Below are 26,068 nucleotides of genomic sequence, written 5' to 3'. Positions count from 1 at the left end.
TGGACTGCTTCCTCTCAGGGCTGGGCAGGTCTGCATGGGCTCAGGGCTCTAAGTTGTGTTTGGGGAGCAAAAAGCCACTGGGCAGGGACCTGATGCATGTGGTCAGGAGATGGCAAGGCTGGGGGTATTGTTAGTTCTCTCCAGAAGATGAAAGCCTAGACCCCTGAGTCTATCTGGGGACCCACCACTGGGCATGTGATTGGACTAGGTACAAAGGTTAGAATGGTTTAAGATTGAGTTCCATCTTATCTGCACCGTGGGTCTCATATCCTGGGGAATGGTTTGTCTATGTAATCTGCAAAAGTAGTCTTAGGAATGACTCCAAGAGTGTGTGTGTGTGTGTGTGTGTGTGGGAGTGAACAGCCAGAAGAGCTTGCTGTTGGTATCGGCATGTTCCCTCACTGATGTTATCTTCTCTTGAAGATTCCCAGGGAACTGCATGTTCAAATCTCAAGTTCAGATTTTGCTCTTGCCAGTGCCACTTGTTTCTAAACCAGTCCAGGCTTCTGGAATGTGTCTGCATGCTGGCTGTGCTGAGTTCAGGCCAAACTGGCTTCAGAGGAACCTGTCTCATGACTTCCCTTTGATCTTAGGGAATGCAGTGGAATTATGGGGAGAGGAGATGCTGCAGAGCAGACAGGTGGGGACTCATCTTCCACGCTGGCTGTATTCCTGGAAAGATTCAACCGTCACATACTTGTGTCTTCACTGAGGCTGTCAGACCAGAGGCACTAGGGTGTGTGAATGGAGCTGATGGCAGCGTTCTCGCCTCTGCAGCCTGGTGGTCCTTGGGGAAGGAGCACTTGTTGCCCCATCTGTGTGCCCTAGCTGTTTCCCAGCCAGATGTTGTCTAGGAAAGTGAGGTCAGGTAGAGAAGCAGCCCTGTACCCTGACTGTTGGCAGGAGGGAGGCTGGGCAGCTGTGGGCCGTCTGATAAATACAGGGGCCAAGGGAGAGTCAGTGGAGCCCCTGGGTTCCATGGGGGCAGATGTGTAGGGATGTCATGATTGCAGTCCCATCTTCCCTGCTCTGCAGACTGTGTCCCCAGCACCTCTCCTGTGCTCTCAGCTGGTGAAGCAGGAGTGGAGCTGTCCTCACTTGCTCTGATGCTCAGTGCCTCTGAGAGGGTCTGTGGTCTGCTCGCTCAGAGGCTCGGTCAGCCTGGACTCCCTAGCTTTTGGGTTTCACCTCTGCTGCACTTTCACTGAGAAGTGAAGGGAAGTTTCCTTGGCTATAGGCCACTGGGGCACTGGCCAGGGTGGGGACATTTGTTCCCACCTGCTGCCCTGGGTTTCTTTACTGCTGATTCCCTTCCCCTTCAGTTCCTAAGACAGGAGAAGGATGTTTCCCGAGAGCTGCTGCATTGATCTGCTGTTGAGAAGGGGACCCTGGTAGCACAAAGCTGGGCCGCCACCTAGGGACAAGTTATGCCTAGGCTCACTGCTGGTCCAAGTAGACCTTTCATTCCAAGTCAACTGGCTCATGAAAAGCAGAACTTGTGTTAAAAATGTAAAAGGTAGGAAGAAGGGGAAGTTGTCATTGTTCACTTAATAAAAATGATTTCTCAAAGGCATCCTGTTACGCAACTTAGTAGTTTACACATTTTTCCCTTATGGAGGTGAAGGAAACAGCATTGTGTAACAAAAGCAAAACAAATCCTTCAAAGGGCACTGCAGATACACTAGCTTTATATAGTATTCTTGTTGTCACTTACATTTTACCTTAAGTCATAAAAATGAAAACAGAAGGAAAAACAGAACATTTATTTTTATAGATATATATTTTTTTTAGTTTTCGGCAGACACAACATCTTTTGTTTGTATGTGGTGCTGAGGATCGAACCGGGGCCGCTCGCATGCCAAGCTAGCGCACTACCTCTTGAGCCACAACCCCAGCCCCCCAAAACAGAACATTTCTTGTTTGGGTCCATCTGGGTTGGAGGCCACCCATTCTTGAAGAAATCCCAATTATATGCTAATGACTCTGGCATCTGAATCTCCACCCTGAACTCTCTCCTAAACCCTAGACTCCTTCACCCAAATGCCTGCTCAGCACCCCTGCCTGGACATCTGCCTGGATCACTGATCTCCCAAACCTGCTCCACCAGGGAGCTTTCTCTATCTCAAGACTAAGAGAAAAGCCCAGGAGTCAGCCTCGACTCCTGTCTCTGCTAATTCAAGGTCCATCAACCCATCAGGAAATCTCCAGGCTCTATCTCCAAATAGATCCAGAATCTGACAACTGCTCACCATGCCCAGTGCAGCCTCCCAGATCCGAGGCCCTTGACTGCTGGCCTGAATTACTGGACTAGCACCCTAACTGTCCTCCATGTTTCCAACTTTGATTTTCTACAGTATTATTTCAATAAAGCGACCCTCAGATGTGAGATGGTCTCTCTCTCCTCTCTTCAAAAGCCTGCAATAGCTCCCTATTGTGCTCAGAATAAAGCCAACATCTTCCAATGGCTTACAAGGCTCTGCACCTTATGCACTCAGCTGCCTGCCTGCCCTGACTACTCTGCTCCAGTGGCAATGGCCTCCTCGTTGTTCCTGGGCACGCCTGCACAATCCTGCCTTAGGGCACGTGCTGGTTGTCCTTCTGCTCTTCTCCCAGATGCCCATGTGGCTGCCTCTCCTCTCCTGCAAGCACTCAGTGAGGTCCTCCCTGGCCACCCACTCATGTCCAGCAATCCACACACAGGGTTCTTGCTCAGCCCTCTAGAGCTTGCGGTAGAGTCACTGCAATGCACTTCAGCTAATTAAAAGTAGGTTACCTTTGTGTTCCAGATTGCCTGGGATAGGCCATTTACATCTGTTGCCCTGGGGTAATTAACGCTGTCCCTTTCATTCCTCAAGAGTGACTTGGTTCTCCTACTGGCACCCTCTGATGTACTCAGTCGCCCAACTCTTGCCTACATATGGCTCATGTGCCTTAGTGGCCTCAGTGCTGAATCTCCCTGTTCCATGTCCTTCTCTCGTGAAACCACACAGGCACATATGTGGATGGACAGACACATGAACACATGCTTCTATGACAATCTGTGGAGATAAACGAGGGTCAGTTGTGTGAGAGTAGCTATGTGTTCAATTTCTATATGATTTTGAGCAATTTTCTTTTTTATCTTTGGGTACCGGGGATTGAACTCAGGGGTACTCAACCACTGGGCCACATCCCCAGCCCTATTTTGTATTTTATTTAGAGACAGGGTCTCCTAGTTGCTTAGCGCCTCACCATTGCTGAGGCTGGTTTTGAACCTGTGATCCTCCCGTCTCAGCCTCCTGAGTGGCTGGGATTATAGGTATGCGCCACTGTGCCCAGCTTCAGCAATTTTCTTTATGCTATAATATCTTCAAACATCACTCACTTGCCCACCTTCTTCCTGGATGTCACTGTGCAGTTTCCAGGTGGCAGCACTGTGGTAGGCACATGAAAGTTTTGTCCTCACAAGAGCATACAGTCTAGGTGTTGAACAGTTTACTAAGTGAATACAAACTCAAAAACTAAGTGAAGAGAAACTCCATAAAGGTCAGGGTACTACCATGTAGAGTAATGGGGAGAGGATTCGGGTGAACAGAGAACCTGAGAATGTCTGAGACTTGAAGGATGCGCAAGACCCTGGCCTGGCAGGGCAGAGGAAGGAATATTTCAGGCAAAGAAAAGAAAATCTGCCAAAGCCCTAGAGTGTGGAAGAACACAGCATACAAGCAGAGCAAAGAAAGGCCGCATGTCTGTAGCACAGGGAGCAGAGGAGTTCTGATCTCAGGTTAGAGAGAAGTGGGCGCCAGACCACCTCAGGGACTGAGGGCAGCTACACACCAGCCCTGTAGGCAGGAGTCTGGATTTTATTCTGAGTGTCACAGAAACATGTTTCAGAGTTTTAAACTGGCAGGAGGTGGGGGTGCGGGTGTTAAACTAGAAGGTGTTTTCAAAAGATGCCCTGGTGGCTTCTTGGAGAATGACTGAAGAGGGCAAGAATGGAGGCAGGGGCCTTTACTAGGCAAGAGGTTCTGGAGGCCTGGACTATAGTTGGGGGGAGGAAAAAAAAATAGATTTGAGATGTATCCTGGAAGAAGATTTGATAAAACTTGCTGATGGATGAGGGAGAGGGTGAAATCAAGGGAAGTGCCCCCATTTCTGACTCCAGTGACTGAAACTGAGAAGAAGGGAACTTGAAGAGTTGGCTTGGTATGGTCTGATAAAGTTACTGCTTGGAGACACTTAAGATGAAGATGCTGGGGAAGAAAATCAAGAGGGCAGGAAGAGGTAGGAGTCTGGAGCTGGAGGAGGGACCGGTGCTGGCATGTAAGTGTGATGGGATTTAGAGTTGTGGGAATATGGAAGAAATCTTGAACCTGAGCACCAATCCTGGGAGACTCTCATAAGGAGTCCAGTAGAGGAGAGTTGCCAGAGATGACCAAAAGGAGGGGCCAGAGAGAAGTCTAGAGAAGTGGATTCCAGGAGTGGGAGAGGGCGGCTGTATCACATGCTTTGATGAAATCCAAAAGGATGAATTCAGAGGAGTCTTCACTAGATTGGGCAAGATGAAGGTGACCAGTGACCTGGATGAAATGGTGGCAGCAAAACTCACCAGGGATCTAGATTAGAGTGGTTTGAAGAATGAATGAAATACTTGTAAAAATTTTTAGGAATAGAAGGAAACTTCCTTACTTTACTAAAGTGCATCTCTGAAAACCATGGTAGGCCTGACACTTACTGATGAGCCGACAGAGCATTCCCATGTTCCCTTTTTCCCAACTTTGTATCAGAAGTCCCAGCCCAATGAAAAAAGGCAATAAAAATAAAGAAGATATCTGCAATGATTAGAACTACTACAATGATTCAGAAAGCTGATTTTACATACGTAAAAACTAAAAACTACTCATTAACAATAATCAAATAGAATAGAAAAAAGATCTCATTCAAATTATCAAGCTACACCAGACCTTCATGGGAAGAATGGTAAACCTTCATGAAGGCCTGTGCCAGGAGAGGCCCAGGGTAGAGGCCGCTTCAGCCACTGCCTGGTAACAATCCCTCCTTCATCTGAGAAGACACCCCCTTCATAAATCACCACTAGTGTTTCTAGAGAATGGTAACAAGTGGCCTTGGTCATTTCAACCCATAGAGACAGTTTGTTACAAGTTACAGTAAAAGAAGGAAATGTAAAGTATAAAATGTTCTGCAAATGATTGTTCTTTTTTATGAAAAATTATGTAAGCCTCATTCTTTTTAATATTTTATGAGACTCGAAGAAGCCTGTCTCTTAAAAAGGATCCCAGGAAACCTATAGCTCCGTGTTACCTCTAGTCCACCATCCCAGTGATAAAGAGAGTGAGACCCACTCTCTCTAGGTGACCTGATGTAGGCGACCTCATGCCATCAGCCTCCTCCATGGCGGGGCAGAAGGCTTTCTCTCCTATGCCATCTGCCCCCCTTATTTTGAGACAGGGTCTTCCTATGTTTCCCAGGTTGGACTCAAACTCAAGTGATTCTCCTCCAAAGTAGCTGGGACCACAGGTGCATGCCACCATTCCTGGCTTTACGGTACACCATGCTCTCAATTTAAAGAAACTATAGGAGCTAAAGTGTTGAGCAACCAGGGCAGGCACTAATTCAGATACTGAGCATTATTTAACATTTTCTAGAGGGAAAAAAAACTAGAAGTTGCTAAAAACCCTTTCACTGCTGTCAGTCTCCAAAAGTTCTGAATCCTGTTTACTGCCTTTACAAAGGAACCAGTTAATGAATTAGGGCTTGTCAGGGAAAATGGAGTCTCCCTGATGTCTTTTCAAGAAATTCCTAAAGTAAAGGGATAAAAGACCTAAATAAATTGTAAGATAAATTGAATTTATAGATAAAAAGATTCAGTATCATGAAGATGTCAGTTTCCCTATTTAATTCCATAATCTGTAAATTTAGTTTAAACTCAATTAAAATTTGTAATGGATCTTTCACGAAGTTGACTAAAATAGTTAATGCCCTACCAGATGTCTAGTCTCAGGACAGATGAGGAGATCCATGGAAGTACTGGGGATATTTTCAAGAGAGAAAATAAAGAATGAACATGGACTCTGAGCTGGGAAAAAAAGGAAGGACAGTTTGTGAGCAGCCCATGGTCAACAGCTAGATGTCTTCATGAGACATCTAAGTTGAAGAAGTGACAAAAGGAAGTGGGTGTGTGACATGAAGTAAAGAAAAACTGATGGCTATTTTGGTCATGGAACTGAGAGATCCTTGACCTACAGGATGCTGGAGTTTCTGAAAATTAAGTCATGATCTAATGGTTAAAAAAAGATGGCAGAGGTGTGATAGTCACAGGAGGAAAGGACACAAGCAGAAGGCCAGTAGATAGAAATAAGGCTGTGGCAAGCTGGTGTAACTGATCAGCATAAACCTCAAAATAGCACAGAGTTCTGCAAAAGTGAGAGGAGAGCCAATCTGCTAGCAGTGCTGAGGCAGCAAGGCCATAGCCACCTCTGGACCTGAGACACACAGGGTCAGGGGCAGAAAGGCTTCTCCACGTGGGGCACTCCTGTGTCTACAAGAAGCTGATATTTGCTGGGTACAGTGGTATATACCTGTAATCCCAGCAGCTCGTGAGGCTGAGGCAGGAGGATTGTGAATTCAAAGCCAGCCTCAACAATTTAGGGAGGCCCTAAACAACTTAGCAAAACCCTGTCTCTAAATAAAATATATATAAATATTAATAAAGGGCTGAAGAGAAGCTGATACTCAAAGAACTAAAAGTTGCCACGTTTCTAATATTTGTTCCCATTTACTTCACCTTCCCAACCTGTCCCCCCATGCCCAAAATATTTGTTTGTAGTCATAGCAGAAGTAAATTTAGAAAGCTGAATAGTTTATAATAAAAATGTATATATATATAAAAAAAACAGCCACAGGGGAGGTGCCACGAGGAGATGGTGGATTTAGATTGGAGGAGGCTTTCTCAACAGCAGCACCCTTGACATTTGGGGGCAGGTAACTCTGTTCTGGAGACTGTCCTGTGTACTGTGGGACATTTAGCAGCATCTAGCATCCCCTGGTCTTGATTCACTGCATGTCAGTAGCAATCCTTCCCCAGTCAAGTTAACAGACATTTATCCAGATCTTTTCAAATGTCCCTTGGGAATAAAATTACCCAATAAGAACCACTGGGTTAGCGAGAAGAAGAAATGTGATGATAGGATATTGTTGTGCATTATGATGTGTCCCCCAAAAGCTCTTGTGTAAATACAGGAATATTCAGAGAGAATGATTAGATTATGGCAGCTGTCACTTAATCGATGGATTAATACATTCAATGGATTAATAATTTGAAAGTACTACTGTACTGAGTGGTAACTGTAGGCAGGTGGGTATGGCTGGAGGAGGTGGGTCACTGGAGACGTGGCCTGGAGGATTTATCTTCTCTGTGGCCCCTTCCCACATCTCTCTCTGCTTCCCAGCTGCCAGCAGGTGAGCAGCTTTTCTCTGCCGCTGTCCCTCAGCCATGACGTTCTGTTTCACCTCAAGTCCAGAGCAATAGAACCAGCTGACCACAGACTGCCCACCTCTGAAACCATGAGCACAAAACAAACTGTTCCTCCTCTAAGTTGTTCTTGTCAGGTATTTTGGTCATAGCAACAGAAAGCTGACTAACACAGACGTAGTTTGGATAAACAGGGGAGATGAAGAAGGGGGATGAAATCCAGGCAAAACTCTGGTTTCTTTAGTTTGTGACCCCAGTGGCATTCAACCAACCCTCCCTAAGTTTTAGTGTAAACTAGTGATCTGCAACAGCGACTTCCACAGCCTCAGATTCCTTCCTTCCATTTGGCCATAATATGGCAGACATTAATGGTAATATTCCTTTCTGATTGCTAGGAATTTGTGGTGTAAGAGAATATCTGTGGTGGGAGAAAAGGGGTGTCACATTCCTTCTCCTGAGACATAAACTCTAGCCTTCCATTGGTCCCCAATTTTCCATTTAAAATTATGTCCTAAAATGAGCATAACTCTTCCCTAAGGAACCTAGGTTCCCACTCAAGTGTACTTAAAGAGCAGGGATACATAATTAGGATTATCCTAATTCAAGGGAAAACAATCTAATATGACATCACTTATTAATATCAAGTTCAGTAATTTTGGTCTTTGGACACTAAGCTCAAAAGCCAAAAGGTGGAAGCAACCCTAATGTCCATGAATAGGTGAATGAATAAACAAAATGAGGCTTACACATATAAGGAATATTATTCAGCTTTAAAAAAAGAAGAAAATTATGACATGCTACTACCTGGATGAACCTTGAGGTCATTATGCTAAGTGAAAATCAGCTAGTCACAAAAGGACAAATATTGTTTGATTTCACTTGTATGAGGTCCTTAGAGTGGTGAAATACAGAGGGAGACAGAAAGTAGAATGGAGGGTTTCATGGGCTGGGAACTGGGGGAATGGGAGTTATTTAATGGTACAGAGTTTTCAGTTCTACAAGATAAAAGAGTTCTGGAGATGGATAGTAGTATTTGCACAACAATATGAATGTACTTAATGTCACTGAATTGTACACTTGAAAATGGTTACAATGATAAATTTCCTATAATGTGAATTTTTCATTAAAAATTTTAAAAATATAAAATGACAAAAATTAGCTTAAGTTAAGGCAACATTTATTAAATTTCTTTGTAATCATATTATCTAAGGCATAGTGATGCATATTTGGCAAGGATTCCATTTTCCTCAAGGCTTTCCTTAATTGGATTTTAGTTCAGGAATACATTGTATTAGACTGGTGTAAATTTGAAAGAACTTGCTTGTGGCATGGGCTATTATTCATGATAAATGTATTTTTGCCTCACCAAGGTATGATCAAACTCAATCACTGTTTCTGGGATATGATTTGGCCAGTTGTGGCAGCAGCTCTGGAGGTCACCTGTTTCACTGTGGCCTGGCCAAGTAAAGCATGGTGGAGCATAGGTGGGCTCCTTGTTCTTCTCAGGCTGTGTTCTGAATGATGAGTGCAATGCCTTGGCCACCGCCAATGCAAGCTGATCCAATGGCATATTTCCCACCTCGACGCCTGAGAAAGAAAACAATGGCTGAAATCTACTCTCAAGAATTAATACATGGAATGGATATTAGTCACATTTGCATTTTTTAATATATATATATATATATATATATATATATATATATATTTTAGTTGTAGGTAGACAAATACTTTTATTTTATTTTTATATGGTGCTGAGGATCAAACCCAGTGCCTCATACATGCTAGGCAAGCGCTCTACCACTAAACCACAATTCCAGCCCCACATTTGCATTATTCATCAGTTCATCTTCCCAGTCATTTCCCAATCTTCAAATTTGGTTTATAGTTACAATAGGGGAAATAATTTGGAGAGTTGAATATTTTTACTCAAAAATAAACAACAAGCTGGGCATTGTGGCATGTGCCTGTATTCCCAGCAACTTGGGAGGCTGAGGCAGGAGGACTGCAAGTTCAAGGCCAACCTCAGCAACTTAGTGAGGCCCTAAGCAACTTAGTGAGACCCTATCTCAAAAACAAAAAATAGAAAGGACTGGGGATGTAGTTTAGTGGTAAAGCACCCCTGGATTCAATCCCCAGTACCAAAAATTAAAAATTAAAAAAAAAAAACCATCAAAAAAGTAACACAGAGGAGGGAGATAATCTAAGAAGAGAATGGATTTAGGGATGGAGGAACTGAAACAAACATAATAAGCTTAGGTGTGCCATAAGAAAGGAGTGAAAACAGGAGGTAATTTAAATAAATGGAGGAAGTTGAGGAAGGAGTAAGGAATATTCAGCCCCTTTGACTTAGACGATTTTAGATTCTTATGCACTTTAAAATAAATGCAATTAATAAAGTTTGTCCACATGAAAGAGCAGATATTTTAGAAAAAGTTCAAGTCCTTTTCATTAAAACTAGACAAAGTGACATCTGTTTTTACTCCTCAGTTCTGATATGGTGACAATGAGAAAATTACCCAGGCATTATTTTTGTACATGTTAATTATTCATTTCAACTCAGTGAATTATTAAGTGAAATGAGTCCCATTTACTCTAGCCTAACAGACTCATATATTTAGTTTCATATGCAATTTTCCTACTAACAGTGCAAAATGGCCCCAAACTGCACAGGGCTAGGAGGAAGAGCTCTTCTATCAAAACTAGAGAGTACTGAATCCACAAATGAATCCACAGTTTTCTATGCAGCCTTGGACAGTGAAGGGGAAAACTTAGCTCAGACCCTAACTGCCCGCTTCCTTAAGATTCCTTGAAGGATTGTATCTAGCTCAGTACCTACTCAATAATTGCTTATTTTCTTAAGTAATTTTGTTTTACTACTGCAGCAGGAATTAAAATGCCATGAAGACCAGGGCCTCATCATCTGCTCACCAGCATCAGGGAAGGACCAGATGTGCACTGCACCCTCAGTGAACACGCTGGGTGGCTGCACAGTGCACAAAACTAACATGAGGAAGAGCTCAGATTCCCAAATGCAGAGCCACCAACAAGTCACCCGACCCCTCTGGAAGGCCAGTTGCAAAGTATTGCCCCAACAGCTTATTCCTGCTCAGAGCCAGTGCACAGGATATGAAAAAGAAGAAAGAAAAATATTGCATTGTCATGAGGAAACCTAAATTTATACATTTCCATTAAAAATAGTCATCCCCAAAGCAGCAATTTCTAGCAAGTACCTTAATTCATGAACCAGGTGTGCAGTTATTCTTGATCCAGATCCTCCCAATGGGTGACCCAAAGCAATGGCTCCTCCATTCACATTAGTCTTACTTGGGTCAAGACTCAAACTCTTCTCAACAGCCAAATACTGGGGAGCAAAGGCTTCATTCACCTTAGAAAAAAGTTAACACTGATAAAATCTTTTTTTCACAAACTTATTTTTAAGCAAACATTTACTCATATTGAAGCTAATTCTGTTACTTCTTCCTATTTAAATTATCCCACAATGTTAAGTGAATTTATTCTCATTCTGTATACAGAAATTAGGTTTTTTTTAAAAATTTTTTTAAGAGAGAGAGAGAGAGAGAAGAGAGAGAGAGAATTTCAATATTTATTTTTAAGTTTTCGGCGGTCACAACAACTTTGTTTGTACGTGGTGCTGAGGATCGAACCCGGGCCGCACACATGCCTGGCAAGCGTGCTACCGCTTGAGCCACATCCCCAGCCCAGAAATTAGGTTTTAAGAGAGATAGAGAAGAAAGTATTCATTAATATCAGTCAAAATAAACATGTTCAAGGTTAACTAGAAGTATGTTCCTTTACAAAAGATATAAGGCTTAAAAATGGGTATATTTACTAAACAATACTTTAAATCCCATGCCTCCCTTAAAAGAAAGAAATTCTTGGTAATCCTAGAAGTGGACACACACACTAGAAGCAGTGAGATGCTGCAGAAAGCCCATATGTTTTGTAGCCAGACGTAAGGTTCAAGTCTTGGTTACATCATTTATTAGTGTGTGACTTTCTGCATGTTCTTTATACTGTCTTTAAACTCACATTTCCTCAATAGCAAAATTCAACTGTAGTGTTATGTTAAGAGTTATGGTCAAGGATAAATAAAATCATGAACAGTAGGTATTTAGTGGATTACATGACACATAGCAAGTACTCAGGGTGTGGCTGCTGCTATTATTATCCAGTACTAAAGGCCATCCTTCCAACAAGAAAGTGACAAAGGGAATGGTGATTATGTTGAAATGTGGTAGAACTGAAAGGAATCCCATGGTTACATACTCACCAAGTCTGGCTATGAGAATCGCCTTGTTTCATTTACAGTACTGTATTTTCCTGACTTTAGTGTAGGAATTTTAGAAAGAAAACTGATTTTGAGAAAGATAACTTTTATAGAGTTAGGGTTAAATTTTAGTCTTGTTCTCTTTCCTACTATATTTTTGTGTTCTCCAAAATGGTGCCTTGGAATCAACATTCTAATATATGTATGTGTGTATGTGTATATATATATATACACACACATATATACATATATGTATATATTATGTATGTGTATATATATATATACACACATATATACATATGTGTATATATTATGTATGTGTATATATATTCATCTTTAAGGAGATACCAAAAGATCTAGAATACGTTGTGAAAGTGGGCTTCTGAAGCCAGGGAAAACTGCTGAGAACTATGTCCTTGAGTATCTATACATTTATAAATGATTATGAAAAACTTTGTAGAGTTGCTAATTTTTAATGTTTTTTAAAAGCATGAAGTAAGTCTAAAGTTAGAAATGTAGTGGTACATATTTGCTGATACAAATATGATAATTAAGCAGCCCTTGAGACTCTGTACTGTAATCTATTAAGAATAGAAGCAGAGTTAAGGTTAAACCATTTATTTTTCTAAAAACCATGGTTTCCTGCGTGATATACTGCCACACAGGAAATCAAACATGTGCCTACCTCTTCTCTATCAACTTCAATATTTCCCAATGCCAAGCAGAATGAGCTCAATTACCTAAAATTTTCAAACACTCCCCAAATGTAGAATGTATCATCATTAAGTAACTTTCTTTTCTGCTTCTTCTTTTAATTATGCTAAAAGCGTAGTACATCTTTGTTCTAATATTAACATTAAAAAAGTCAAGCTTGGGGCTGGGAGTGCAGCTCAGTGGTAGAGCATGTGTTTAGCATGTGTCAATTCCCAGCACCACACATACAGAAAATCACTCTAACAATAAATTAAAATTGCCATTGACAAAAACTGATAGGCACATCCCAGATCAAGACACAATTACAGTATAAAAGCCAAAGATAAGTTTGGGAGGAACCTTAATTTGGGGAGAAGGGCAAGAAACTGCTAGATTTAGTACTAGATAGTGCTTTTCTATTAGGTCAATTCTTTTGCTTATATATTTTGACTTTATTATTTAAAACAGGGTTAAGGGTATTATTCTCTCCCATCTTCTGCAATTTTCAATCACCAGGCATATTGATAGTCTAAAAGGTGATAGGGTTCTATAAAGTCCTAAGAAGTTTCTAGGAACTTATATTTTGAAGGAGAAATCAGTTCAAATTATTCAAATATAAGTAAAGTACCAGCACAAGTCATGTAATGAAGGCAATGCTTGCTTAGATGTAACCCATCTGAAAAGATTACTAGGATCAAAACAAAAGAGCTATAAAATTAAAGCCATTTATGTTATAAAAGTAGGTGGCTTATTCATGTCTTAAAAACAGAACACTTACCTCTACCAAATCCATGTCCTTAAGACTCAGTCCTGTTTTCTTCAGTGCTCCATTAATAGCAGGGACAGGGCCTATACAAGAATAAGTTATATAGAAATAAAATCATCTTACTTATATATAAACTTCTCCTTTACAAAACAAGGAAGAAATAATGTGATGGTTTTTAGCAATCACAAATCTTGCTACCTTGCCAGCACATATTAATTGATGTCACAGTAAAGAAGCAGAAGTTGGAACCAAAGTGAAAGGGTGTTTGACTATGCAGTCAAACTGCAGATGACAGACATACATGAAAAGTTCTACCAGAAACGACTTTAGGATTCCAAATAGCCAAAGAAGACATATGTGGGATTCACAGTCAGTTATAGACCATGCTTGATCTCAAATGGGCAAGCAGAATGAATGCTCTCCTGGGGTCGTAAACCATGTGTAGTCATATTATGGAAGTGAGCATGTTACATTCTGAATTTTCAGGCCTACATGGATAAAAGGGAAGAAATAGCAGCAGCATCTCCACAGGGATAGAGCAGACAGGAAGCTCCAGGCACTTCAGGGAGAGAAGATATATGAACTAAAGAAATGTTTGTAACTCTAACAGAAGGCAGACAAGTTAAGGAAACATGACCCCTTACTCAAGAAACAGAAATCCTCCCAAGATTTCTGAAACACAAACCACAATTTAGCTCCCAATTTCTGATGATCACCAGTTAACATCAGTCATAATATTTAGGTAAATCAATATTTTTTTCTAAAAGTTAAAAAGTCTGGCTAGAGAAGACTATCTGTTTTTCTATTTATTCTTGGAGTATAAAACTGCCATAAATGTCTACCAATAAAAAAATATATGGTATGCTTCATTGAATTCAAGTCTCAAATTTTTGTAATGAGTTTCAAATATATGTAAGGTAAAATGGAAAATGAATCTTTATAAGAAAACACAATGCAATTTAAATATAATGCTAACTTACTTTGTTGCCTAGTTTAAATGCTCTTTTGGACAAGTCTGTTTATTGAGCAGGACCATCCAGTTAATGTTTTCAATTTAAAGCAGCAGTTCTGTGTGGCTACTGATTTCATATGGACTCTAAATTCCAGATTCACTTTGTATATCCAACACATGAAAATGAATGGGTAGTAAACAGTATAGCATCCGTTATCTGGCATGGTCAGGAGACTGTGTCAGCTCTACATTACTATAACAAAACACCTGAGATCATTAATTTTAAAGAGAAAGGGGATCGAAGTACACTTCAGTGGTAAAAGATACACAGATTGAAAGCTGACAGTGCTAAGATATTGTCCGCACTTCCATGCCTTCAAAAACATCAGAATGCTCACTCAATATGTTCATGCTAACTCAGAACCATTAGTCATTTCTAACAATATGCAGGGCCACAACCTGACCCTTCCCAGACCACTCTGGATTATATTCTTCTCAGACAATTCTATTTATTCCTGGGATTCAGAAAAATTTGGCTTTCTTACAAGGAGACCTTATTTCTAACCCTGTCTCCTGTCACTCACAGCTGTGTGACTGTGGGCTTCAAGCTTTAATTAAAATATGCTTTTTGCATGGGTTGTTAACCTTTGTCTTTTAAAGCACTGAAATTTTTTCTACAAATAAAACCTACTAAAGATAAAGCTAGAGCTGTTCCAGCCTAAAAAGGTTCAAAGTTCTAGCCATTGATCTCCATCACTGCCATCTCCAGAGTTCCAGGGAACAGTATCTATAACTGTGCACTTCCTCAGAGCCATTACTGTTCTCTTCAAGTCCCCTTTTCCCCTAGGTCTGCAGTTGTTTTGCATGACTATGGATTACTACATGTTAGGTACCTGCACAAATGAGGAACTAGATTAGCCAATTAGCCCCCACTAGATGCTCAATAACCTGTTGATTCAGCTGGGGTGCTTTGTCTAAATTACTTTGTTTAATCCCACGCTATAAGTGACAGATAAGCTTCTAGGTGAAGATGGCATCTGACACTGTGAGACATGGCATGTATTGCTCTGCTCAAGCTCTGAGGGAAAAAGAAAATCTTTTTGCATTCACTGTACTTTACACCTTTCTTTGCTAATGCTTTTTGTGTGTGTGTGTGTGTGTGTGTGTGGTGCTGGGGATTGAACCCAGTGCCTTGTGCATGCAAGACAAGCACTCTACCAACTGTGCTATATCCCCAGCCTGCTAATGCTAATCTTTAAGAACCTAGTAAATGAGATTAGACTGAAAAACTGTAAAATAAATTACTTATTTAGACAATAAGATAAATTTGGAGGACCATCAATGCATGTAGGTACTCAAAAACAACAACAACAAAAAACAAAACAAAACAAAAAACCCCCAAAGCTCATACTCTTGGGCTCCATTCCAGACTTACTGGAACACAATCTTTGGGGATGGGGTTGCTGGTGGATGATCACCTGGGGTGGGAACTGTTGCTCTAGATCCTGAAATGTATGTGCCATACCAATACACAGATGTTTCATTTTTCAAGCTATCTTCTATTTCTAAGACAAAAGCTATGTTTTGCTGATGATGGGTAGCTGAATACTATAAACTTTTAAGGATATAACAGAAAAAACAATCTGATTTTTAGCTGATGTCTAAAATTATGTCATTACTGCTGACATAAATTTGAGACAAGTGGTGAAAACTCGCAAGCTATGAATATGCCAGTTTTCTTTCCTAGGAATTCATAGAGACAAATCTTTACTGAAAGTTATGGTAGCAAATGCAGTTGGATATTGGCTCAATCCCAAATCAGCACAGGTGTTGTTATCTGAGCAGGAACTGCAAGTCTATACTTAAGGTCTCAGGCATGGAAGTTCAGCAATATCTTAACTTCCTTCCTTCTTGGGACCCATATTAAAAACCAAGCAAATCTGAAAAGTCCTAAGTGCATAGGAAAATCTTTGGTCCTATCAGAATCTGAAATCCCTACCCTGGAGTAGGCTTTTCCTTGGGGGTGAAGATCATTGGTGGAATAAATCAAAGTCTCAGAGCACCAGTCTAATTTTTGCAAGTGAGGCACCTAATTGACTTTCTGTTTCTCCAAAGAAAGATGACAAGAACTATTAAAATCCTCAGCTTCTGTGGTACCTAGTTAGTTATGCAACAAAAAGCTCTTTTACTTCTAATGTAAAAGTTTTAAGTCAAGATTATACATGTTTGCAGTGAATTCTAAATTTCCTTTAGCTAGTACACTGTCAATCTAGATAACTGCTTATAAGTCTACACTTTGCTGATAAGCCTCAACTGAACCAGGGGAGAACTACTTTGACTTCCTGAGATAATGTGTTTAATTCACAATGAAAAGAGCACTTTAATTAGAGATACCCGGATTCACATACTGGCCTCATCACTTACTGATTTGGAACCTTTCAATCTCCCTAAGCTTCAATTTTCTCATTCACAAAAGTCTCACGGTTTGGAGTTGGGAGTTGGAAGACTGAGTGAGATCCTTTAGTGACAGTGTATAGAACACCCAGGGGGAGGTGTAGTGCCATCTCCTCTGAGCGGCCTTCTCTAGTCCATTCCATGATTTCTCCCATCTCATATTTATTTGATCCTGTCAGAACCACGTCATTCTCCTCTGTTACTTTCTGTGTGTTAATTTTAGGTATCTCAAATAAAATTGCTGGGGCTGGGGATAGGGCTCAGTTAGTAGAGTGTTTGCTTTGCATGCACAAGGCCCTGGGTTCAATCTTCAGTACCACAAAAGAAAAAAAAAAAAAAAAAGATACAATTGCTGCCCACAGGGAGTTTGCATAGTCTTGGTTTTCCTATTGTGTCCAGGACAGTTCTTCATAAAGATGATTTGCTTAAATGACTGATAACCAATCTCCCATTCTCCATGAGAGGCCTAGATTTGGCTATTTTTTCAGGACTCCTGGGGGACAAAGAAGTCCTATCTCCAGAAATACAAAAGAGCCGATTTATTTCACTATTGACTTACCAATACCCATGATAGAGGGATCACATCCAGATGCAAAGTAGCCCACAATTCTTGCCAGTGGTGTGAAGTTATGTTTTTTAACAGCATCTTCACTAGCTATGATAACAGCTCCAGCACCATCAGATACTCCCTTGAAAACAAAAACAGTAGATTAACTAACTAGTAAAAGAATCTAGTTAGTCAACGTTTAAACTAATGGTATCGTATTACTAATAGACTAGAATTAGGAATGGGGCTGTACATAGCAAGCAATAGCATAACTTGGGACACAGCAAGTACCATGGTGGTACTCTGGTGGATTATAGCAATTGTTTTAGGCACAGAATACAACTTCACTAGGTGAAAATAGGAAAGAATATCAACGAAAAGTGAACTTTCGTGTTGGACTGGGAAAAAACAAATTAACAGAATTCAAACACTACCAGGAAGACTAGACTAGCATGAAAGTTTTTAAAAGAGACTTCATGACAAGGGACATATCAATAGAGTTTAAGCTTATGGGTGTGTGGTGACACTAACAGATGCATTCCCCGCAGTGACAGTGCCTTCTTTCTTGAACACTGGAGGAAGTTTATTTAACTGCTCCAGAGTCGTTTGGGGCCGGGCATGCTCATCCACTTGCATTGTCTGTTTTCCTTTCTTTGTTTTCACCTCAATTGGTGCCATTTCCTCATTAAAGAAGCCAGCATCATTAGCTGAAATAGCAGAAAGACTACTGTAAGAATGAAAACCCCAAAAAAGAAGAGAAACAAGAAATCAAACATGTCTTTCAATTTAATTTCTGGCCTACTCTTTGCTCACAATGTACTTTAATACAATCTTTTACTACTTACACAACTTGATTTCCCTATTGAAGGATTCCACATACTGTCCTGCATCTATGCAAATGCATTTTGAATCTTTTTAAAATGATCATTTTTATTTTTTAAAACTGCATTTATTTTTTAACAAGATACTGCTAAACTGTTAGCAGCATTTGTCAGTTATCTATAGGTATTAATGGCACTACATGGATTTAACTTCTTTGACTGAAATAAGAAGTAATTAAAAAGTTACCAAGTTGTCTATGCCACCAAGTAACCTATAACTGAAATTTAACAATGAGAGACAACCTGAAGAAATTATGAGCTATCACATGTACAATTATATATAAGACATCTAATCTACTTTGAACCTCCACTGACTATAGTAATTAACAGTTGCAGACAGGTTGAGTCAGTAATAATACCACTTTAATTTTTATATCATTTTATAGTTGGAAAAATACTCCCCTTATCTGCCCTTATTTGGTTTTACAATAACTCTCTGAGATATATAGAAAAGGTAGATATAGTTATCTCTGTTTTACATATGTGAAGTGAATAAATGACTCAACGGACATCAGATAACTTGTCCAGAACTAGACTTACTTGGCAAAACTTGAAATATAACTGATAGTGCCTGATCTCTAGACCAATACCCCTCTACTAGAAATGTATAACTAAGAAGCCCATATGAACTGGATGGCCTCAGCTCTATTTCACTTATCCTTCCAAAATGTTAAGATGGACTTTACCTTCACTACTTCAACTATTTACCACTCCTAAATAAGAGTTTCTGCTTCCTTTTTACAATTTAATTTAAAAAATCTTTGTCAGAAGACTAACAGATTCCTTCAAACTGCCATATGGATAAGCCAGGTGCTATCATGTTCATTTTGGACTGGATCAATAGCAGTGTGTTTCACAAGAACACTACAGCTAGGGTCTTGGGTTCATCAAATCTCTGAATCAGATGCAATGATTCCCATTAGGAATGGAAGAAAGGAGCATAAAAAGATACCCAGTGGTTCTTTATATTGCCCCTTCCACTTGTGATTGTGACATGACTCCTGGGAAAGGACATTCTCTCTGTCTCAGCTGCTACAGTGAGCAATCACCGCTGAAGGAGGGTACCATATGCCTCTTCATGTTCTATTATAATAGGACCCATTAGGACAAAATTCACATATCCAGATAGGGCCAAGGAATATTATAACCTTTTAAATACTATGAACGTATTTCAAAAGAGAAATTTCTTAGTTAATTTTGCAATAAAATATCTTATTATTTAAAATAAAAGGAATAATGAAAAATGTGATTTTTTCAAAAAGGTATGAATTTTAAGCTAATATTATTGAACAGTTGTTATCATCTTAAAGGTTGAAAATCTTTTGTATAGATAATGATTTTACTCAGTTTTTCTGACCAGCTTTCCACCTCTGCTGTGACTGAAGGGCATATTTGTCACATTCTTCTCTGCTTATTTTATGTTTTGCAGCAAGATTCTCTGCAGTAATTCCCATGGGGAGTTGAACGTGTTGATCTGTTAATCCTGCCCACAGAGAATCTTCCATCTGTAAAAAACAAAAAACAAAAAACATTAAAACAGTGATTTGTTGAAGTCTTTTGAAAGTAATACGTTATAATTTTTAAATTTAAATAATCAACAACTCCAATAAAAAAGTAAAATTGGACTTTCTGATAGATATTTGCTATTACCATTCGTATTGGGGTCTGTGATATTTTTAATCCAATATTTTTAAAAAATGCTCCAAATTGCAACACTTCACAATCAAATGCACACATTCATTTGGCTTCTACATATGGAGCTCTAGAGAGAGCTAACAGTACTGAATGTGTAAGATGAGGACATAGGAAGTTGCCCTATGATTAAAAATTAAATCCTCATGGTTGTAATTTGTAAGAAACTCGACACCGAGTCCTTATTTTACATTTTACTTGGGCCATCTCTTTAAACCATTCATGAGCACTACAGGAAATGCCTGTGCTCCTTAACCAGGCCATGCATTCAGTGACAGTACAGGTGGTTCTATCAATTACTACTAGGTTGAAAAGAACCTGAGAGAGGGGCCTTAAGTATCAGAAAGGATTTTTAATTATTATCCAAGTAGTTAAAGTCTCTGGTAAGTGTGTCCCATTTGCTGCCTTGGCACCTTTGAGTTACTGAGCTGTCTTTACAAAGGATTTCTCAAGTTTATTTGTTATCTTAAATTCTGCTGAAAAACACACATTCTTTAAGTGTTATTCCTTTTAGCTTCCAAAAGAGCCAGGTGAGAAACCAGGTGAATAGTGTAAGTCAATCATTACTATTGTAAATATGTTCTTAGCTCTTTCATATGGGAACAATAGTGATCATTCTTTATCAGTATGAATATTCTTGTGTTATAGCTCTCGATGATGGAAGGATCAATTTTTGTTTGGCTCACTTGGGATAGTATAATTTGTATTCAAAGACAATGTAAATGAAGAAGAAATCTATTCAATGGCGGGTTGTTCCAGAAATATAATTTCTATAAGTACAGATTTAATTACTCAGATTACTAATCATTTAGTAGGGATGAATTTACCATTTGCCTGTCTTTTTAATATCTTCTCGTCTTCCACCTCTCCCATCCCTAGGGAAACATGTTAAGTCTAATTCTATGTGGATTCAAATGTCAAACTAACAACCAAAGTAGGGTTATGAAATAGTTTGCAAATTTCAAATTACTCATATCTTGCCAATACTCGATTAACAAAATGGGTTTCAAAATAGTATTTTCCCTAAAAAGTTATTAAAATTACTCATAAAATAGTAATTTTAAAAATTAAAATTTAAAATAAATACATATTTATTCAAATTATTTACTTTAAGTGATTTTAAATAATTTTAAAGTTTCCAACCTTGATATCTGTTCCAAACTTGGTTCCAAAACGAATGTTTCTGACACAGTAGGGAGACTGGCTCATGCTTTCAGTTCCTCCACAAAGGACAACTTCAGCATCTTTAACACAAATTTCCTGTTTAAAATCAGACAATAATAAAAAAGTTCTTTTATTATACTTGGAGTATGTATTCAGAAGTACAAAAGATTTTATAAATTAGTAGCATGTCCTAGCTTAGTGACCCAAAGCAAATACTTTGAAATAATTATAAAGCAAATGTTAAAGTATGTATTCCCAAGATATAGGAGGGTAACTAATAGACTTCAATAGTTCATGCCTGAGTAACACACCCTACCTGAATTTTGGCTAAGAACTGTAATTCTTGATATAAATCTTGAAAACTTGCAGAGATGTTAATATTGGCATAAATGTATGATAAAGGACAAAACCATTAAACAGGCAAAAGAAAAATCTATTCTACTAATGGATGCATCTGAAAGACAAGAGTTACAATAATTAGGACAATCTGGAGAATCTATAAAAAGGAATTAATTTCATTCTTCCAACTCTTTCCATCGTCTGCATTTCTCAGGAAACAATAAGTCTCTAAGAATGTGATATTAAAAACAAACAACCCAATCAACAAATGGGCCAAGGACCTGAACAGACACTTCTCAGAAGAGGATATACAATCAATCAACAAATATATAAAAAAATGTTCATCATCTCTAGCAATGAGAGAAATGCAAATCAAAACTACTCTAAGATATCATTTCACTCCAGTCAGAATGGCAGCTATTATGAAGACAAACAACAAGTACTGGCGAGGATGTGGGGAAAAAGGTACACTCATATATTGCTGGTGGGACTGCAAATTGGTGCAGCGAATATGGAATGCAGTATAGAGATTCCTTGGAAATCTGGGAATGGAACCACCATTTAACCCAGCTATCCCTCTCTTTGGTCTATACCCAAAGGATTTAAAAACAGCATACTACAGGGACACAGCCACATCAATGTTTATAGCAGCACAATTCACAATAGCTAAACTGTGGAGCCAACCTAGATGCTCTTCAGTGGAAGCATGGATTAAAAAAAAAAAATGTGGCATATATACACAATGGAATTTTACTCAGCAATAAAGGAGAATAAAATCGTGGCATTTGCAGGTAAATGGATGGCGTTGGAGAAGATAATGCTAAGAGAAGTTAGCCAATCCCCAAAAAACAAATGCTGAATGTTTTCTCTGATATAAGGAGGCTGACTCATAGTGGGGTAGGGAGGGGGAGCATGAAAGGAATAGATGAATTCTAGATAGGGCAGAGGGGTGGGAGGGAAAGGGAAAGGGCAGGGGATTAGCAAGGATGGTGGAATATGATAGACATCATTATCCAAAGTACAAGTATGAAGACACGAATAGGGGTCAACATACTTTATATACAACCAGAGATATGAAAAATTGTGCTGTATATGTATAATAAGAATTGTAATGCATTTCGCTGTCACTTATTTTTTTAAAAAATCACTAAAAAAAAGAGGAAAAAAATTAAAGCCAAGAAAATTCAGAGCACTATTTAAGACACATTATTGTAAATTCATGTGAAAATTATTTATTCGTTACAATATCTCTGTGTCTCTTATTTTGTAATGAAAAGACTTTCTACCAATGGTATTATTCAGTTCCTTTGTAATAAAATACACTTTCTGGGATATTCTTAAATTCTTCAACTCCCCTTCTTGCCTTATAGTCTTTATTCAGTATTTCAGAATACCTCACAGGTAACTCTCAAACTTGGGTTCAAATTCTGCCTCTGTGACTTAATAACCTTCATTCTTACAATAATCAGTTTCCTTGCCTGATAAAATGGGAATAATAATAATAATAGTTCTTGCTTCAAAGGATGACTGTGAAGATAATGAATGTAAATCTCAGGTAGTGCTTGGCATATAGGAACCATACAATAAAAATGATAGTCATGATTAGCTTTTTTAAGAAAAAATTGTGTCAAAATATACATATATTTTACCATTTTAACCATCTGAGTGCTCAGTTCAGTGACATTAAACACATTCATACCACACTGCAACCATTACTACCATGTTTCCAGAACTGCTTTCATCTTGTAAAATTTAAACTCCATACTGACTAAACATTAACCTCCCCTTCTTCTTGCCCCTTAGTTACTGGAAATCATCATTCTACTTTTCATCTTTATGAATTTGACTACCCTATGTGCCTCACATAAGTGGAATCATTTGGTGACTGGCATATTCCACTTGAAGATTCTACTTCAATCATTCTTAAAAGTTAATGTGTTTGAGAAACTATTTTCTTCTTATGAATATTTTCCCAAGAAATGTCAAATATTGACCTCTCTTAATAGGCTCTATAAAATGAAAAAGCTAAAGTGTTCTACTGATGTGGATCATTTCTTCTAATAACTATTAGCAAATGTTCATGGAATTAAACAAAATGTTGCCATACCTGACATCCATTCACAATGGATTGGAAGCCAGAGCCACAGAGCCTATTGACAGTGAGAGCTGGGACCTCTTGTGGGACTCCCACTCGCAGACCAACATGTCTTGCCAGGTATGCAGCATTTGAAGAACTCTAGATCAGAGAGAAGGACAAGAAAAAGAATTTCCTCTATAAATCCAGGCCTTTAAAACAAACACAACAGAAATGGAAATGTTGGCAACCTATCAGAAATGATAAACTACATGGCCCTAAGGTAAAACATGATGCATATACTACAGCATATTTTACATAATATGTGCCTATGATTTGATAAATACTATAATTTGGTCAATTGTGTTTTTTCCATTTTTATAGTGGTAAAATATATATAAAATTGATCATCACCATTCATACCAGTTCAGTGGTATGAAATACATTTGTAATGCTATACTATCACTGTCAATTGCTTTTTAAACACACTAAGGATGCTTGCTACATAGAGAAATTCTTGTATTAAGTCCTCAATATAAGATGGAAATTTTAACAGAGCTACTTAAAAATGGACTACAGGCCTGGGGTTGTATAGTTCTATAGTAGAGTGCTTGCCTAGCATGCACAGGCCCTAGGGTTGATCCTCAGAACCATAAAAACAAAATAAAACAAAAAGAAAAATGGAATAGGCTTTTTTGAAAGATAGAGAATGTATCCAGACTGTGGTTCTCAACCTTGCTACTGGCTGGAATAACCCCAGGAGCTTTACTAACACACTTTTGCTGAAGCCTCTGACCAAACCAAGTAAATCAGAAAGGCTAGAGGTGATATTCTTTTGCCAAGGTTTGTCTGTTTTATAATTATATCTCTTATAATATTAGATTGGTAGTGTCCAGATTGGTAAAATAGCTGCTTCAAAAAATAAAAGCCCTAATTTGAGATAATAAAAAGAATATCAGGCTAGAAGTTAGGAGATATAGACTGGAATCCAGACTCTACCATTCCCTGGAAGTGGGAACTCTGGTTTATATAACTCTCAAGTTCCTCACTTATGCAGAATCATGTGCAAGTGTCTGGGTTAGAACAGAGTATATTCGTACTTTATCATCAAGAACTTTAAATACCTCTCAAAATAGTGTGGACTAAATAGGCAAGTTCAAAATATAGTAAGTAGATCCTCACTATTCACAGATTCCATATTTGCAAATTCACCAATTTGCTAAAATTTATAACATAATCCAAAAATCAGTACTTGCAGCATGTTTTCGATTAAACATGAGCAGAGTAGTAAAAAAAATCTGAGTTGTAGATACACACCTTTCCAGTTGAGGTTGAACCAAGTGATACTCTGCCTTCTTGTTTTAGCTTTCACACTATAAACATGTGTCCTTCTTGTGGTCTACTGAATGCCATGTTGTTTGCATTTTTGTGCTTTTTTGCTGGTGAATTTGCTGTTTAAAATGGCCCTCAAGCATAATGATAAAGTGCTATCTAGTATTCCTAAAGCAAAAGAAGGCGGTGATGTGCCACATGGAAAACATATGTATATTAGAAAAACTACACTCAGGCATGAATTGTGCTTTGGTTATCAGTTTAATGTTAATGAATGAATAATATAAATTAAATGAGGTGCCCTAAAACAGAAATATACATAAAACAAAGATATGTACTTGAATGGTTAATGAAAATGTGGCCAGAGACTTGCAGGAATGTGACCCTGTATTTCCTCTGGGAGCAATGGTTTAGTAGAACTAGGCTCCTGATCTAGGTCCCAGCAGATCAAACCAAACCAGAATGTGGTCACTTATGCTAAGTTCCATGTAATCAAATTGAGCTTTTCAATAGGCCAGTTTTTGCAAAACGGGAGATTCTAGTCAACCTGAGTCGGTGTAATAAGGATATCCCCTCTATTTTAACCCTAGAAGGAAAGTAACATTGACATAATCAATCTCTTTTTGTTCTGCTTCTGTTTTCTTCAGTCCTTTTCTGCCTATAAAGCCAACCTCCTGTGCTCAGCTCACAGAAACACTCATTCTGTTTTAAAGAACAAGGTGCTGTGTAAGTACAAGTCAATTAGAACTCTAAATTTGTTGTAATTTGTTTTTTGGACATCATTTGCTAATTCAATGTTAATGGTGTCTATATAACATAACTACCGTGAGTAACAAAAATCAACTGTACCATGAACAGTCAAATGGCAGCAAATTAGATCACTTAAACAAGAGGGACAAATTTCTAGAGATATAAACTATAGAAATTGACTCAAGAAGAAACAGATAATCTGAGTAGACAAGTGAAGAGTTTAAATTAGTAATCAAGAAACTATGCACAAAGATAATTCCAGAATGGCTTCACCAAAGAATTCTATTAAACATTTAAAGAAGAATACGAATTATTGACAAATCTTCCTAGAAATAGAAGAGACTGGATGTCTGTCCAACACATGGTATAAGGCCATTTATCCTGATACTAAAACTAAACAAAGGTATCACAAATAAACTACTGATCAATCAATGTCTTTTATGAATATGGATATAAAAATCCTTAACAAAATACTAGTAAACTGAATTTAGCAATGAATAAAAAGAAATATACACCATGACCAATTTGGACATATTCCAGGAACACAGACTGGTTCAATATCTGAAAGTTAATTAATGTATCAATCATATTAATAGAATAAAAACTATAACTCCTATGGTCATCTCAGTCAATAGTAATATATATATATATATATATATATATAT

General features: G+C 38.6%; 1 protein-coding gene across 2 annotated transcripts in view; it reads right to left on the bottom strand.

Annotated features, from left to right (window-relative positions):
• Positions 1–8,631: 8,631 nt before the first annotated feature.
• The window catches only part of Acaa2 (acetyl-CoA acyltransferase 2), a 28,818-nt gene continuing 11,381 nt past the window's right edge, over positions 8,632–26,068 (bottom strand). Inside the window, exons 3-10 of one of the 2 annotated variants that reach the window (XM_015482387.2) lie at positions 23,355–23,483; positions 20,888–21,004; positions 19,410–19,557; positions 17,703–17,878; positions 17,184–17,313; positions 13,231–13,301; positions 10,702–10,856; positions 8,632–9,058 (exon numbers count right to left, since the gene is read on the bottom strand). In XM_015482387.2, coding sequence (XP_015337873.1) covers positions 8,974–9,058; positions 10,702–10,856; positions 13,231–13,301; positions 17,184–17,313; positions 17,703–17,878; positions 19,410–19,557; positions 20,888–21,004; positions 23,355–23,483 — 1,011 coding nt within the window. In that variant the 3' untranslated portion in view covers positions 8,632–8,973. Of the gene's footprint in view, positions 9,059–10,473; positions 10,574–10,701; positions 10,857–13,230; positions 13,302–17,183; positions 17,314–17,702; positions 17,879–19,409; positions 19,558–20,887; positions 21,005–23,354; positions 23,484–26,068 lie in introns of those variants that run through there. The other variant, XM_048806235.1, reaches the window with a different exon arrangement.

Source organism: Marmota marmota, unplaced genomic scaffold (genome assembly GCF_001458135.2).
Source record: "Marmota marmota marmota unplaced genomic scaffold, marMar, whole genome shotgun sequence".
In the NCBI taxonomy this organism is placed as follows: Eukaryota; Metazoa; Chordata; class Mammalia; order Rodentia; family Sciuridae; genus Marmota; species Marmota marmota.
Note: the sequence above shows the minus strand (reverse complement) of the source record. Positions and strands in the feature narration are given on the sequence as shown.